At 39.4% G+C, this 17,817-nt stretch overlaps 2 protein-coding genes and 1 non-coding gene across 3 annotated transcripts; 1 reads left to right on the top strand and 2 right to left on the bottom strand.

The window, feature by feature from the left end:
• Positions 1-503: 503 nt before the first annotated feature.
• Positions 504-11,202, top strand: LOC122065779 (protein phosphatase 2C 29-like). Its single transcript, XM_042629631.1, has 4 exons — positions 504-2,399; positions 8,459-8,572; positions 9,161-9,425; positions 10,738-11,202. The coding sequence occupies exons 1-4, from the start codon at positions 627-629 to the stop codon at positions 10,860-10,862; spliced, it is 2,277 nt and encodes a 758-aa protein (XP_042485565.1). The 5' UTR covers positions 504-626; the 3' UTR covers positions 10,863-11,202.
• A 3,308-nt stretch (positions 11,203-14,510) lies between these two features.
• Positions 14,511-16,815, bottom strand: LOC122065780 (pentatricopeptide repeat-containing protein At5g46580, chloroplastic). The gene has a single exon (XM_042629632.1). The coding sequence runs from the start codon at positions 16,753-16,755 to the stop codon at positions 14,605-14,607; it is 2,151 nt and encodes a 716-aa protein (XP_042485566.1). The 5' UTR covers positions 16,756-16,815; the 3' UTR covers positions 14,511-14,604.
• Positions 16,816-16,872: 57 nt separating this feature from the next.
• On the bottom strand, positions 16,873-16,944 carry TRNAE-UUC. Its single transcript has one exon. It is a non-coding gene; the product is annotated as a tRNA-Glu (tRNA).
• Positions 16,945-17,817: the final 873 nt, after the last annotated feature.

Genomic DNA, 17,817 nt, shown 5'->3' with positions numbered 1-17,817 from the left:
AGGCGTTTACTCCCTCATCCATATTCGTCAATTCGAGAATCCTAAGAGGTCAGAGAAAGGGTTTATTCAGGACATATTCGTCAATTCGGGAATCCTAAGGGGTCAGAGAAAAAGTGGAAGACAGAAAAGCAACATTTAACCCTTTCTGACCTGGACATCTGACGTGGCATTACCAGTCAAACTTGGCCCGACCCGATTCCCATTTGAAACGAAACAAAACCCACTTTAACCCCTTTTCTGACCTCGGCAACTGAAACTCCTCCTTTCCACTCCATTCAGAATCTCCATTTTAAATTTACTATTTTAACCCTTAACCTCATTTTTTGGCGCCATTTCTCAATTCACTCCAAATGACAACTCTCTCCCTCGTTTTCAAATCAACGACATGGGTATGTAATGTCACGTGACATGTAAACTTGTGACATTCCACAGTGACATTTAACAAGATCCGCCATTAAATTAAAAATTCGAAGAAATATATAAACGGCCCAAAACAAACCACTCTCACACACTCTCTTTCTCTCTCTCTCTCTCAGAGTTAGTAGAAAGAGTTGCCGGGAAAAAAGTTTTTCCGATCTCCGGCGTTCAAATCCTCGGAGGGAAAACCAGGAATTGAATCAAATGTGATGGGAGGCGGTTTATCGCGTTTCTTCCCGTGCCTTAAACCCGGTGACCAAACCCACCAAGGGGATTTGATATTTACAGGTTCTGAACCTCTCGATGAAACCCTAGGCCATAGCTTCTGCTATGTTCGTTCCTCTGCTCGCTTCCTTTCACCTTCACACTCAGACCGTCTCTCACCTTCTCATTCTCTTCGTCTATCCCCTTCTCATGACCCTAAAACCACTTTGTTTAAGTCCATCTCCGGCGCTTCCGTCAGCGCTAACACCTCCGCTCCCAGAACTGTCCTTCAACATGACCATATTTACGACGATGCCATTGAATGTACCGCCGGTGCCGTTCCAAAGTCTAGTACGGTCTTCAATGGCTTCGAGAGTACTTCGTCTTTTACTGCTCTCCCGCTTCAACCAGTACCTCGCGGTGGTGGTGAAGCTTCCGGTCCGATCGAGCGGGGGTACTTCATGTCTGGTCCTATCGAGCGAGGCGCGCTCTCTGGTCCGCTCGAAGTAAACGCCGCCTCCGACGGCGACCGAGTTCACTTCTCAGCTCCGCTCGGTGGCCTTTACGTAAAAAAGAGGAGAAAGAAGGGTATTTCGGGTATTCGAAAGGCCTTCTACCGGAACTTTGACAAGAAGAGACCCTGGGTCGTCCCCGTTCTGAATTTCGTCGGCCGGAAAGAGGGTCATGCGACGTCACAGTCGACGGCGACGGCGGCGGCTTATGGTGGTGAGTCGGAGGTGAGGAATGATAGTGTACAGTGGGCCCATGGGAAGGCCGGGGAGGATCGGGTTCACGTGGTGGTGTCTGAAGAACACGGGTGGATCTTCGTCGGGATCTATGATGGCTTCAATGGTCCAGATGCGCCGGAATTCTTAATGGGTAATCTCTACCGTGCTGTCTTTAATGAGCTCCAAGGATTGTTTTGGAAGAATGATGACCAGGACGGCTCGATAGCTACAGCTTCACAAGAAGGAGGAGGAGGGGGCAAATATGGTATTTCACTTCCTGAATCGAAACCAGAACCGTCTTCTTCTTCGTCGTCTCAGGTGGCGAACGATCCGCAAGTGTCTGTAAAGCGAGTGACGTTTCAGCAGGAGCATCCCAGTGGATCTGTGAGGAAGCCTCTTTGGGAGTTTCTTGCAGAAGAAAGCGCAGATGATGGGATTGATCTTTCTGGGTCGGACCGGTATGCTTTCTCGGTCGACGATGCCATCCGTGTTAGTAATGCTGGTTCAAGCAGAAAAAGAGCGTCATTGTTATTGTCGAAGCTGAGACATGGGTTCTCTAAGAACAAGGAAGGTGGGCAGAATAGAGAGTTCCCATGGAGATACGATGATTGGGAAGAGAAAGAGAAACCTGAGGTTGAGAACAGAGTCGAGGAGAGAAGATGCAGGAATTTCAGGAAACGGACGGTGGGCCCCATTGATCATGAATCTGTTTTGAGGGCTTTATCGAGGGCTCTTGATGTCACTGAGTCTGCATACTTGGACATGACTAATAAGGTTCTTGATCGGTACCCGGAGCTAGCTCTGATGGGTTCGTGTTTGTTGGTTGTGTTAATGAGAGATGAGGATGTGTATGTGATGAATGTGGGTGATAGTCGTGCGATTGTTGCCCAGTATCTGCCGAAAGGGATTGGTTCTAGTAGTAATCAAAAAGGTGGGAATGATAGAGCAGAAATGGAGGGCATTGTAGAAGAGTCAAGGGCGGCTCCTGCTGAAACAATGAGGTTGGCTGCATTGCAGTTGTCCACTGATCACAGCACCAGCATCGAAGAAGTAAGATTTAATTTTAAAGAACTGAAGTTTATTAAATTTCTTTTGATCTATCTTTGTTATTGGAAATTCTTTAGGGGCATTTTAAGAATGCAGTGAATTAACTGGTTACTTTCCCAGTCTTTCGTTAGGACAAACTGCATATAAAATTGTTCATTTTGTTCTTATAGTCTATATTCTTTGAACCACAAATTGGCATGACATTTTGGGATATTATGCAGGAAATCACACGAGGAAGAAGTAAACAATTAAGTAGTTGAAAGTGAATGCTTTTGCACTTCTGATGACTTTACATAAGTTGGTCTTGTGCCCAAGTAGGGCAGTTGGGCTGAGTCTCAAGTTGTTGATTGCATCAATTTTGGTTGGTGTAAACCCAACTCTTTATGCTTTGAAACTAGCAGTAAAAACAGAAAGTGTAGTGTTGATGCAGTCTGTGAGTTGCAGGAAGCTTTTAGAATAAGAAATGTGACAGACAAGGAGCACATTGCATATATAACATAGTGGTTAAGGCGGCGTCTTGGCGCCTTGTTGGTGTCACCTTAATTTTCCCCCTCCTCTAATGCCTGGGATCACCTAGACATCCTGAAACTATATTATATAAGACTTGTATTACAAGAGGAAATTGCTTTCATTCATGGTCTATTGGTCTTGTCCTTCAATGCTAATTTCGGGATGGAAAGGAAAAAATATCAACTACAGAATTCCATTGGAATTCTCAATCTGGGAAAATATCATGTTTTTGATCTACCAAGTTGGCTATTATATGCTGGCTTGATTCCTTAGTCTCCCATCTGTTCTCATTGCCTTGTGGCTTTGACTTCGATAATTCAAGTAATGGAGATCAAGAAACAGGAATACTTGAGAGGACGTGGGAACCATGTAGGTATTCCCAGGGGACTATGATTTCAGAATGTTTATCTGGAGAAAGAGAAGCATATTAGGCCTGCATCACCTTGTATGGTCATGGGTGCAAATGAATAGTAGTCAAACTTTTCTGCATCCTAGATGGATGCTGTACTCATGCCTACTTAGTGTGAATATTAGTTCACTTAGTTTTCCTTGCAGTTCATGTTATTTGAAAGACGGTTGACCGAAGCTTATCTTCATTCATTTGGCAGTGTCATAAATTTCAGAAACCACCAATTATATGTGGTTAGGTTTCATTCTCTATTTGTACTATATTTTCTGTCCTTCCTTAGCCATTATTAGGGTTTCAAGGATTGGGATGGGTGGTCACCAAATCTGCCAATCCTTGCCGATACCTGTGGTAATCGGTCAAAAGATTGGGCTGGAGTTGCTGGATCGGATTGGGATTGAGGTCACCTATCCAGCCTCTGATACTGGCCTTGAAATCATTGCTCATTGTTTTGTTTAATTGTTTGTTTTTTTCTAGTCGTCCTTACTTGTATTGACCCTTTGGGATATTCCAGGACACTAAGGCTCCTACTTGCTTTTGAAAATTTTGAAGTTCAAAAAACTTACTAGGTATCAGTATTAGCTTTCAACTGATTTCTTGTCACAACCCCAACCTGCAAGGGGTAAGATCAGTGATTCCAAAACTTTAAACCAATATCTCACAGTACATAAATTCCTCATATAATCCAAGCACAACGGAAGACCTTCATAAATGGGAAATCAGGATTAAAGCCCATAGTCTTTCATATGTCCAATGAAGTCTTTCATGTGTCCAATGTATAATGTATATCTGGTGGCTCAAATAGGAACTAAATAAAGTCTATAACAACTGATTCCAAACAACTAACAAAATGAAATGGAAATGAAATGAACTCCATACGGCAATAAAGCATGTCCTCTCCTCAAATCCACCTCAGCTCTACGAATTTTTGCTTACCACTGGCCATCTCAAACCTCTCATCAAACCATATTCTTTTAGGATAGAAACACAATTTTGTTCAACTAGATCAAATAATCCTATTAGTGTTTATGCCGTTAAATGCTTTTATTTTGTTAACCCTAAGCCACTAGACTGTCTTCATAATCATATTACCTTTGCACTAATACCAACACTGTCACACCGCAAAGTTGAGAAGGCTAGGGCATGTGACCCATTCATACAATCATATCTCATCAGAATTCTGTGGTAATAAATTCCACTAAAGTCCATAAATAGCCCTCATTAAAACACAGCAAAAATCTCCATAAACATAAGGGTAAATAAATAAAATCCGAACAATGAAATTGAAACCTCAAACTCACTATCTAGTACTGTTTGGTGACGGCTAAAACTTAAATTATCTGAACTCATTACATTGAATCCTGCTAAAACCATAGTCTGCTGGATCAAATTAACTATAGAAAAGCACTCAAGTAAATAGATAATGCATCCATCCAAGCTAGCTCCCCCTCCGAGCTGGGCCCTCCGAGCTGGGCTAGCATCTCTACTGATCTGTAAGATAAATGGTGGAGTGAGCTACAAAGCCAGTGAGATAGAAACAAGGCACGACCATGCTAGATAGGTAAAACATAAAATATCATCCTTTAAAACATCAGTGAAACTTTTGGCATCAACCGAACCGCATGCAAAACCTTATAACATAAAACATCGCCTGAAACGCCAAGTAGACTGGCTGCTACTGTGTAAATAAGTGAGTGAGGTACCGAGGTACCCGTTCAATTGTAGCCTACCAATGACTCCGCGTTCTCATCATCAAATGGAGCCCTCCGTCATTGAGTGAAGTTCCCGTTGGCTAGGTAGGTAAAACATAGGTCGTCATCAAACGACTCATTCCATTATCAAATGGGTAAAACATGTACCTCATCCAATACCTTACCCCCTGTTGTAAAGGGTTACAGTCGAGTCAAAACATTAAACCATCTTATAAGCTTATGCATAGCAAAAACCATAGGTGTAAACTCACCAAAGTCTATGATCAAACTGCATAAATCCTCATCATAAATCATGTATCGAAGTATGTAGAATCACACTGATGATGAACTTGATCTGATTTGCATCTGAACTAGATTCAGTGAAATTGATTCTCAAAATGAAAGCTTTAATCCATCCTTTTATGATCTTTGATCTTATCTGCTCTGGTTTTGACAATAGATCTTCCTTTTGCATCTCTATCTCCCTTTTCTTGTTCACAATCTCTTCAGGAACATCATCAACTTTAAGATACTGTACTTGAGGTCAGGCAGCCACTTGCATCTCAAGGTCATCAACTAACTCCTCGAATAAGTCACCTGGTGACACAAAGTCTGTCTCACAATTCACCTCAGTCAGGACTCCAATCCTGCTATCACGAATGTATGAGCCAGTCATACCCTCAGTCGTAATTGTGCTGGCCTTTTTAACCACTTAGTAGATTTTTGAACCAATATCCATGGACCTAGCCAAGGCCATCATATAATTCTGTCCGAATCCTATTTGACTTATACCTCAAATTAGCAATTGATCATTTGTAACTTGATAGCGGGTATTAGGGTTTCCATAATTTTGGGGTGTTAAAGTTCTCTTTGTGCCTTCCATGATCACTCAGATATTTCTTGAGTTGTCAGTACAATATTTCTTTGGCTTCTCTTCAACCTGTAGGGGGAATGTGATGTGGTTCTTCTGAATCTCTGCCTTAGCAATCTCATATTGTTTTGGGTATGTTGTTTTAGATTTGTATTTTAGTGTGTGTTGAGGATTTCATTAGATGATGATTCCCTTGTGTGTTTCCATTTTTTGAATCTTGTATATTCATTTGTAAATCAGTTCTGACTATGTTTTAGCTGTCTTGCTGGACAAAGTGGCAGATGCAAATCACATATTGTATTCTTGCGCCAATTTCACTCATAGGATAAATAGGATAATCTGAGAATTCCTACATTTTTTTTACTGCTAATGGAGAGATGGGGCCTTTTCTGCATGTTCAAACTGTACCTTACAGCTGTACTTGGGGAACTAGGGTCCACACAAATTAGGGTTGGCTACATGGATCTGTACAAAACAAAGTAGGGAAAACTGAGGTCCACAAAAAAATAGAGAAACAAAAGTAAGAGGAATGAAGAAATGAAGAAATAGAGATGAGAAGTGAGAAATGAGAAATGAAAGTGGGATACTATTTCTTTTTACAAAAATCCAGATGAGAGATGTATTTGGTACAAGTGTTCCCCAATCATTTGTGTACTGAAGATTTGCCTACTGTTTGGGTTACTTATTAGGAGTTCCTACTGGTGAGGGGGAGATTAAGAGTTGTATCATGAGAATTTATGAAGCTCTCCAAGTTCCTTTTACATGTAAATATCCTATTGGTTGTTAGGAATCCAACAAGAAGACAGGACCCTGAAGGATCCCATGCCCTCTCCCGTTGTTGTAGGAGTCCAGAATCAAGGATCAGATTCAGCCAGAATTCTGGTCGAAGGCTTTACTTGGATGGGAGGATTATGTCAAAAATCAGGCTTGATCCAATGTCACGTTCTTAGGATCTGAAAATTCTTTCTTGAAGAAAGAATTCCCAAATCTGAGAATCGATAGAAGTTTCAGGAAAACCAGATTAGAGATTGATTTCAGTACCAAATAACAAGCCTAATGATAGGTGGAACACATGAAAAAGAGAACTTGAAAATTGATTAAACCAAAATCAAACGTATATTAGGAAAACAGGAAAGCAGTTTTAAGTTTAAATTTTGAAACCATGAAGAAGGCTCGGAACAGAAATCAGTTAAAAGTATGGAAGCAGAATTGAAATCTAATGGTTAGATTAGTTGGAGTTTAAATTCAATAAACCAGAAAAAAGATAGGATTTTTATGCATAGAACAGAATCAAAACTAGTAAGAGAATTGTAAATAGAAGTTCAGCAACCTGTCAACCAATCAAGCATCTGATTTAATTCAATAAGAAGGTGCACCAGAAAAAAGATAGGATGTTTATGCATAGAACAGAATCAAAACTTGTAAGAGAATTGTAAATAGAAGTCCAGCAACCTGTCAACCAATTAAGCATCAGATTTAATTCGATAAGAAGGTGTGTACAAAAAGAAGTATGGGTATTAACTTGGAACCGATGAAGAAGAGAGAGAGAGAAAGGAGAGACTGCTCACTATTTACCCACACATGCACAATATCATAACACAAACTCAGAATTTCATTTAAAAAACCCACAAATTCGTGGAGGATTATAATCCTATTTATAAAGACCAAATAATTGACTTTAGGACTCTTAAACCATATCAATAATTATCCCTTCTAGTTATCTGAACAGAAATGAACTTAAATTGATCAATTACTTGCTATAAAAGAATCCAAACAAACATAAAGTACTTATGGATGGGTTCTATGGGCCTTGGGCTATTTATTTTTGGGTTTATTAATGTAATGGGCCTCATATATAAACCCATATTTGGGGTCCTAATTCTATACATCAGATTAACTATATGGATAAGATTGTGTAGGTCCCATGTGCTGTTCTATTTTCTCCTCTCTACCTTGCTTTCTCTCCAAGAGTGAATTATTAACACAGTTAAGATTGTCTCGTAGTTTATCATGTATCGGAGCTACTCCCAATTTAGCTCTAATATGATCATTCCTTACTTTATCCTAACAGTAAGACATAAAATACTTGACAAAAAAGGACTCTTTCTAGAGCCTTCTCAGCCTTTTGAATAACCTAGTTAGACATGTGGAAATTAGCATAATTAAGAGTAGACCTCGGATCATATTCATTGTTGAAGCACCTGTTCTAGGGCTTCAGTCTTCAGATATCAAGGAACATAAATTGACATATTCACAGAAAAGAAGTGCATGGATAGACGTATGACGTAAAATATTAAGATGTAGGGTTAGTTTGGTCTCCAGAAATCAAGTGTCAAGACCTATGCTTCGGTGGAGAAATGGCATGTTTACTGATCTAGGATTTATTCAACTGAATGGGCACAGAATGCAAAACAAATGAAGTATAATACAGATATTATTAGTGGTTCTACGATTGGATTCTATACAACTAGTTGTTATCCGATGATAGGTGTTGTTATTCATCAGTTTTCCTGAGTAACTGTTAATGCATATTAACCCAAAAAGTTTTTTCTACTAACCCTTCAATGTGCATAAAACTTCACAGGAAGTCATAAGAATCAGAGAGGAACACCCAGATGACTGCCAATGTATTGTCAATGATAGGGTTAAAGGTCGTCTAAAGGTGACTCGTGCATTTGGTGCTGGATTTCTCAAACAGGTTTGTTCTTTACTTATACTTTTCCTCAGTTATTTATAGCAAGGGGGCGTGACATTTAAAACAAATGCCATGTCAGTGGTATGAGTTTTCATTAGAATGGTTTGATCCATGAAATTTAGAGGCTTGAAGGCATGAATTCTCTGCCGATATCTTACTGGTGGTTACAGATCACCAGTTTTTGGAGGAGTGCTATGCATCCTGTAGATAAGACTGTTAGCATGCCTGCACTCAGTGATGCGAAACTTGATATCCACCATTTCAAAGATCCTAGTTTGGTGATCCAAGCTGATTTAGTCAACCATTATAATTATCCTAAGTATTTGGTTTGCTGTTTTCTTTCGCATATCATTGACCATCCAAGAGACTGGTGAAGTGTTAAAATGGGATATAATGTAGATGGTACAGTTCTGATGATAAGTCCACATCATTGGCAATACAGATTTTGTGCCATCTATACCAGAGTAAATATTTTGTGGTCCATCCTGGTGGTCTACTGGATGTGTATCCAAGTTAAGTTCTTCATATGTTTTAGTTGCAAAAGCTTCTTTCTTGACTATTATGATATGTTGTGTCTTTGTTCTGGTGCAGCCTAAGTTGAATAATGCATTACTGGAGATGTTCCGCAATGATTATATTGGTACTGCACCATACATATCCTGCTCTCCTTCTCTTTGTCACCATAAAATTGGTCCCAATGATCAGTTCCTAGTTCTTTCATCCGATGGCCTATATCAGTATTTGAGTAATGAGGAGGTTGTTTCTCATGTTGAGAGTTTCATGGAAAAGTTTCCTGATGGAGATCCAGCTCAACACTTGATTGAGGAGCTTCTATCCCGTGCAGCCAAGAAAGCTGGTGAGAGAACTTTAAACCTCACATCTATTATATTATATACTATCTTCTAGCATTTCTGCTCCATATGTTACATTTCATGCATAGCTATAAACTTGATCATTAGTACTATTGACTATTATACCAGATTTGGCTTTTTAACGGTTGAAACTTCACTCCTGAAACTCAACTCTTTCCTATTAAGTTTATTCTGTAAAATACTGTTTGGTTGTTACCAGTTCAAGTAGCATGTCTGTTTGTGATTTGCTCCAGCATTTATCACCATCTATGTGTCTTTCATCATTTTTGGGATGGTTGAAAAGTGATTTGCTCCGCGAGCCTGTGGCGGAGCAAACAGATGGTTGGTTGTATGTGATCATTGAGGGCTTTGTTGATGATTAAATGGCTCCAGGCCTAGTCATTGGAGCCTTGCAGATACTTGCACATGATAAGGAAAGCTAGGTCCATCTGTGGTTGAGGGAATATTTCATTATCTTGGAAGGTGTGCTAGCTAACACTTTAGCTGATGAGTTAGCGAAGAGACGGGTCAGTAGAAACTTCATGTTTGGGCTCTTATCCCATTGAGTAGGCCTTGTTTGAGGTTTTCTGGTATTGGCTACCTGTTGGTGGTGTTGTGCTTAGTGTATTTCATGTTCTCTTTTGATGATAAACTATTTCTGGTAACATATTCAGAAAAGGTTTAGGAGGTAGGGGTATGGAAAAGTAACTACTGGTAGAAGAATATATATAGATAGATCTAACTGTCTAGTCATTGACACACTTGGGGTTCTGTGGATTGGCACATCCATAATTTGCAGCAAAAACAGATCCCTAGCACATACCAATCATGCTTCATATAAACAATTAATGAAGCCTATCTAACGTGAACATTATATTATTTATACCTCTATAACTTGTGACACTTCAAAATGGGAGCATACCTGTGTTCGACACATGGACAGTGGAAACTGAATCCAACACTGACATTGCACCAACTTGTGGTAGAAAATAAAGAGCTATCATGTTTCATATATTTTGTGTAGACTCTGTGATTGGGGAGTCTTCCATCGACTTAATTCACAAGTTTTTATTTAGATTGGGAAATGGCACCTGCATGATTTTATTCTGCGAAGCTTGTCTGGGATCCAACCCATTCATGGTTTCACTGTACCGTGGGATCCTACCAGAGGGTTGCAGGACATTTGTGTCCAACAAGCATTCCTTATTCAGATTGTTGAAGGAACCTGCTCTATTCTTTGCCTTGGTTGGCTTGCTGATTAGGAAACCATATGGATGTTGCGTACTGTTTTACATACTAACTTTACCTTCCCTACAGGAATGGATTTTCATGAGTTATTGGACATCCCACAAGGAGACCGCAGGAAGTACCATGATGATGTTACTGTTATGGTGGTATCACTTGAAGGAAGAATATGGAAGTCATCAGGAAAATACTTATGAGATGTCGAAGTTGAGTCCACCTTAGCAATCTCTTTGGGATATTGAGCCAATTCAGCATATGATGGATCTGTCACCCTTTGGCAAGTTCCATTACCATACCCATTTTTTTTCATGGGTAACATAAAGTAAAAAATAAAAGTTCTTTAGTCTTGCACTGGCTGGGACAAGCACCAGTTACAGTGGAGAAAGCCAGTGTAATCTGTTGGAGCTGAAGCTAAATTATGCAGGATGGCTGCTGCTTTTCACAAACAGTTGCCATGGTTGGGTTCAAGTGGTATAGTATGGGAAGAGTTTGGGTATAGGGTCTGTTTTCCCGTCTTGGGATTTTTGCAGAGAGAGAGAGAGAGAGAGAGAGAGGAGGGGTGGGGGGGGGAGGCTCTTTGGCATTCATTTGAGCCTTTGTTTTTTTCTTTTATCATTTTCGTTCTTTTTTTCGGGAGGTTATATGTTTTCCAAAAAGGAAGGAAGGAGGAGCGAAGGAGGAGGGGGGCGGAGGGAGGGAAAAGAGAGGGGGGGGGGAGGTCCAAGGGGGTGTTGTATTTTCTCACCGATTGTTAACATTCCCTTGTCAAAAAATGAGCATTTGTAATCTTGTGGGTGGCATTCAGCCGCAGATATAAAAAAAATTGAAAATTTCAAGTGGGTCTCTATATATCTTCTTCATCATCTTCTTCTATGCTGTTGTAACCATGCCGAACATTTACCCAAAAAAAAAAAAAAAACCATGCCAAACAGTGTGAAGAAAACTAACTCAAAAATCTTACTGACATGGGAAATGTATGGATGAGACTGAAGCAGGTTCTCGTACAATCTCTTACATCTATGGTCAGTGGATTTAGATTCTATTAAATGTAGAGAGAGAGTGGATTTCAAGTCTATGGATCAGGGATGTACGAAAACTTCTTGAACCTGATCCAGATCATAGTTAGCAAAAAAAGGGAATGGCAAAAGAATGGAAATGAACTGTATGGATTTTGGATTTTAAACAGTAAAAAATAGAGAATAATAAAAAATGAAAAACGGACGGTACGAGTTTTAAACATGTAAATGTCAAACGAACGGGATTAAAAAAAAGGTAGTATAATCATATAAATTATGGAATTATTACATGAATATCTACATCTAATGTTCAAAACAATTATATATCTACAATATCTAACATTAATGAATATACATCCCCATGTCTTATTATAACTTTTAAGACATATCATTGAATACCATCCAACACCAATTCTAAATTCATACACCCCACATGTCCAAAGTATTATTGAGCAATGTGACTGGGCTATGATGTTGTTCATTATTGTCAACATAGTCAATACACTCTCATAGTCATTGGAGTTGAAAGTTATCACTTTATAAATACTTTTCAGCAAATACATCAGTTTGTAGCTCAATTTCGGGGTCTGTGCACTGACTTTGAGTTAAAGGTGATAGGATGAGAAATATAGTCCATTGAGTTAGCTTCAAGTTGGTGAAAGAATCAGGTCGATTGGAGTTTGAGAGAGAAATATATGACCAATTAAGTAGACATTATGTTAAAAAAATCAAGTCTTAAAAAAAGCCATAAAATTGGGAATGTGTTTTAAACGTATTTAGAACGGGAGTGCTTGAAGTTTGCTGTTTTTTCCCATATCTTTGGGAGGCATACGGTGAAACGTTTTTAAACGGTAAAAAGTAAAAACGCATTTAAAACAGAGTTTTAAACACATTTTTGCTAATAGTGATCCAGATTCGCACTAGGGTATGTCGAACTCAAACCCAAACTGGTTAGACCATTAGAAACCAACTGAAACATTAGACCATACCGAAATCAAATCCTTATTGGCTGGTTTTGGATTTTTTGGAAACTGACATAAAATTGAAGCACTCTGTCAAAAGACTCAACACCGATCAGTACTTGTTTCATTAAATGATTTTTAATATTTTTGAAAGATTTTTTTTTATTTTTTTAATAAATATTGTATTAAATAACTTTTGAGAATAAGACAAGAAGCATAAAATGTTAGATATAGATGGAATGAATTCTAGTTCAGTTTTCTAGGTGAAAGTCTTGATGATTGACTCATTCCATACACAATCACTTGAAATCCTTGATTTATTCTCAATGGATATGACATGATTATCTTGGAGTGATCTTTTTGTTGACGAATATTTCCTATTACAATTATATATGATATATAGTCTCTAATGAGAAACGGTAGATAAAGAGAACACAATGTGTTTTTTCAAATCTTTTAAAATGGAATTTATTTCAAATATATATGCAATGATTCCTTACTTCAACATCGATTGAACGATGAAACTTGTGATTGTAAATCCAAGGATTCATTGGGTAAGATCTCACCGTGGAGCTAAAACCTACTTTGAATGGCAGCATCATCTTTGCCTACATATTTTTTTTGGGTTTCCAAATCAATATTTTTTTTTTCCTTTTTAATTCGAGCTGCTGACATCCGCCATATGGTAAACCAACAACTCTCAGGCCTCCCGATTGATTCTTTCTAGACCAAGACCCCTTATCATGACTTTTGCTCATAGCTGGGCTTTATTGTTTTTACCATTGTAGGTTCCAATTGAGTTCATCATTGATCTGAACAATTCCAGTTCATGCTTAGGATGAGCCAAATCCGATTATGGATGGGAGGCAGGCAAGCACAAACAAGCGTTTCCAGCACAAACAAATATGAGTAGAAGCCTGGACCCCATCCATTAGAAGTCTTTTAGAAATTTCTGTGATCGAAGAAATAGCTATACAATTGAATGAATTGGATTGAATTCAACAACCTTTTCCTTCACCCAAAGGCGAGATGAGCAGACGTTGGGAATTGGACCAATTAGCAAGATGACCAAAAAAAAAAAAAAAAAAATCATCGCAATAACTAAATGATGATGTGCAATATCAATTAGCCATAAACCTTGTGTTTGTCGCTGCTTATGGCATGATGTTTGGGCCTATCATACCCTCAACCTCACTCCAATTGGTGTTTCAGACTATGCCATCGATGGAGTTCTTATGCAAGAGGGGCACCAATTGCCTATGAAAGCCGTAAGCTCAAATCTGATGATTGAGTCGATTCCATGATTATAAGTTCATTCCGTACCGGATAATATCGGAATAAGGTTAAGTACATTCTTATTATGAGAAGAGGTCCTTCAAACATAAGTAAATAGAGACTCATTTACATATAGATCCCTACATCCTTACATGACACCAAGCGAAAATACCACTTGAATAATTAGACATCCAATCGATAATCGTAACAGCTCAATTGCAAGAGCTGCATTTTAGGTGAATTGATCGTACCCCAAACCGACATAGGTGAACAAGTAGAGCTGCACTTGGACTGTTTAAATGACACCTTTATAGCTGAATTTAGAACATTTAGCCTTCTTTTAATTGCTCCTTGTATTATTTCTAAAAAATTTTCAAGTCATTTAAAAAAGATTTTAAAAATATATTTATCAGAATGTCATTGTCATGAGTTATAACCGTCTTGCATGTTTTTGGAATACTTGTGAAATAACAAGATTTTACCCCTCCTATGTTATACTAAAAGGGCAAAAAATAAGATTACAATTATCTGGAATAATATCCAGAAGGATCTAAGGTTCAAGAAACCTAAGACATTTGATCAGATCAAAGACTTTCCACTTGAAGAACTCACTGGGCTTCATTCCATAGATCTTAGTTTTATAGCAGTAGCAGTACAAGAACTCAAGCAAAATGGTGGTACAGGCACTAACAAGCTACAGATGGAACACTGGAACGAAACCAGGATATCAAGTCCTCCCTAGTTGCCACAAAACAACCAGCTTTCTCCTCGCTTTGCTTGAATGGTGCGGCGAGTTTCTTCAAATGAGAAGCAAATTCAATTGCCAATCCCTGAGCAAACTTATGAGTTCCAGCACCAGTGTGGGCAGAAAATAGTTCTGGCAACGTCTCCTTCTGACCCTCTACCACTTTCGATACAGCCCCCATCCACTCTTCGAAGGCAGTGTGAGCTGCACCCACTGATAAGGATCTAAGGTTCAAAGACCACTCTCTTGAAGTTTTGTTATGTAGACCAGGGTATAACCCATAAAGGGTTCCTAAGTATAGCAGCTCATGAGCTCTTTCATGGAGATCCCAGTTTCGACAGATGTCGATCAAGCAATTAACAAAAGGTCTCCTGACTTCAATAACTGCTTCATTGAGTATACCCCTAAGCTCCTCTTTGATCTCATCAAAGCTAGTTTGCTCTTGTCCCAGCAGTTTAACAAAGGAAACCAGCTTAGGATTAGCCTTCTCCAAGCAAGCAAGGACCTTGTTCACCTCCTCATCTTTCTCACAGAAGGACAAAACAGACAGCAAACAACCACAAAGCCTATCGTCAGGCTTAATCCCCCTCCCAATAGATACCAAGAACACCCTCTCCAGATCATCAATCTTCTTGGCCCTTCCTAAGCATTGGATCAAGCAAGTGCAACCCATCACATTGAGCTCAACACCTGACTCAGACATTTCTTCAAACAACTTCAGTGCCCTCTCGGCCTTTCCCCCACTAGCATATATGTTCATCATTCCAGTGTAGCTCCAACTATCTGGCCGACAGTGTTCCGACTGCTTCATATCTTCAAAGAGCTTCTCAGCTTCCTCTTCTAACCCAAGATCAGCACACATGCTCAACAATGTGTTATAGAGGAAGAAATCCATAGGCCAATTGTTTGATTTCATCGACTCCCAGAGTTGCAAAGCATCACGACTCCATCTAGCCTTCCCATAAATCTTGACCAGGGCTGTTAGTGTTTTCTCATTAGGGGTAAGACCAGATGCAACCATCTCCTCAAAGAGGCTTCTAGCTAGACCAGGCTTTCCAGCCTTACCCATTGCTTCAAGCAAAGTGTTGTAAACAATCAAATTGGGTTCAACCCCAACAGATTTCATCTCTTGCAAGACATATCTGATACCATCATAGTCCCCAGCCTCACCAAACATCTTCCCCAAAACAGAGAAAGCAACTGAGTCAGGCTTCCATCCACTAGCTCTCCCTCTCTCATACAATGTCAACACCTCCTCCACCTTCCCCAGCTTGGCATAAACATCTAAAACAGCAGAATAAGTAACCTCATCAGGCATTAAACCGGTCTTGTACATCCTCTCAAACCACTCGACGGCCTTATCCAATTGATTGCATCTCTTGGCACAAGTGATGATAGTGGAGTAAGTGATGTTATCTAGCTCAACTCCAGTGTCGATCATTTCATGGGCAAGGTCTTCAATGAGCTGATACTCCTTCCCGAACCTCAATGACTTCATAGTGACATTGTAGAAGATGGTTTCAAGGGGGAAAAGGTTCTGGGTCTTGAGCCAATTGAAGAAAAAGAGGGTTTTTTGCCATGGCTTCAAGTTGTTGAGGACTAAAAGCGCGTTATCTCTAGTGGGTGGGTGAGGGATCTCTTGGAGAGCAGCAGAAAGGGCGATTTCAGAGGGTTCACAGTCGTTAAGCTTGCGAGAGAAGAGCTTAAGGTCTCGGAGTTGAGGGCTATAAGAGCGAGAAGAGCGTTTATGGCGTTGAAGGGTTAGGACAGATCGTTTAGGTCTAGAGGGATTGACCCAGGTGGAATTGGGCTTGGATTGGAGTTGGGGTTGTTTGTTTCTCTTGGTCTCAGAGAGGAGATTGAGGGAGAGGGGCTTCAGCTGGTCGGATAGGGATGGGTTTTGTGGTGGGGGTTCTGCTTCGGCTTCTGTTGCTGCATCAGGAGAAGATTTGGTGGTGGAGGAGACGCAGAGAATGGTGAATCTCTTGGTGGGTTGTTGTCTGGAAGACGAGAACAGAAAGGGTCTCTTTGCGTCAGATGAATGTGTCAAAGTGAAATGGAAATCCAAAGCCGTAGAGACACTAGCAGCCATAGCTGTGTTCCGGAAGTCTGAGAGCTCTCTGATTCACTAAATCATATCCATAACGAGAGAGAGAGAAATGAAAACGTTAAAGAGAGAGAAGAATGAAAAAAAAATTGTCAAAAATATTTCCGTTGCCGGGAATCGAACCCGGGTCTCCTGGGTGAAAGCCAGATATCCTAACCGCTGGACGACAACGGAATGAATAATAATTATTTGCATATTTTATTATAAATACAATTATGCTAAATACAAACTAATACATGCACTGTATGACATGTGTCCAAGAGAAATAGAGATAATGCAACTTTATCTCCCTTCTTCATGTATTTTATTATTTTTTTTGAAAATTTACATCACCTTCCCTCGCGTTTTTCCTTATTACATTCACCCCTTGTTATTACAAATAAACTCACGAAACTAACATCGAGAGAGGCTTTTGAGGGACAATTCATTAAGTGGAGCCATTTTTAGTTAATACCCATAATACCCTTCTCTATTGTGTTTAACCTTACAACGAATTAAAGACCCCCCCAAGTCTTTAGTAATATCTCTATTCGCACCATCATTGAAATCAGAGTGTTCAATAACAACCCTTTGCCAGGCCCATTAAGTCCAACATTCTTTTGCGAGGCCCATTTTGACTGGGCCTCCTCTTCTTCCTGCTCCTGCCTTACCATCTTCATCACTTCTCAAATACCAGCTGTTATTGTTGGACTGTAACAATAATATAGAGCTAATCCCTATAAATATCAAAGTGTAATCTTGACACAAGGTAATAAAGAAATATCTCGTTGCTTCTTTCCTTTTCTCTTCTCTGAAATTTTTGGAGTTCTGGTTCTTGAACTCGAATCAAGAACAGAGTCAACTTGAGGCGTATCAATTTGTCCTTATACAAAGACTTATAATTCTTAATATTAAGTTCACTGCATCTTAATTACTTCATAACTCAAACTACATCTTCATTCCATGCATCTAGTAATGATACATTGTTGTGGAAGACCTTTGAAAACTTTGAATTTACCCCAAATGTAAATAATTCCTTCAGAAATTGATTAATGGAAAACTACCAAC

This window comes from Macadamia integrifolia, unplaced genomic scaffold, assembly GCF_013358625.1.
Source record: "Macadamia integrifolia cultivar HAES 741 unplaced genomic scaffold, SCU_Mint_v3 scaffold2118, whole genome shotgun sequence".
NCBI classification, from domain to species: domain Eukaryota; kingdom Viridiplantae; phylum Streptophyta; class Magnoliopsida; order Proteales; family Proteaceae; genus Macadamia; species Macadamia integrifolia.
Note: the sequence above shows the minus strand (reverse complement) of the source record. Positions and strands in the feature narration are given on the sequence as shown.

Bases quoted from the DNA above. Each gene is read 5' to 3' on its own strand.
- LOC122065779 (XM_042629631.1), top strand. From the start codon at position 627: ATGGGAGGCGGTTTATCGCGTTTCTTCCCGTGCCTTAAACCCGGTGAC. The intron at 2,400-8,458 runs GTAAGATTTAAT...AAAACTTCACAG, and splicing joins ACAGCACCAGCATCGAAGAA to GAAGTCATAAGAATCAGAGA. The intron at 9,426-10,737 runs GTGAGAGAACTT...CCTTCCCTACAG, and splicing joins CCGTGCAGCCAAGAAAGCTG to GAATGGATTTTCATGAGTTA.
- LOC122065780 (XM_042629632.1), bottom strand. From the start codon at position 16,755: ATGGCTGCTAGTGTCTCTACGGCTTTGGATTTCCATTTCACTTTGACA.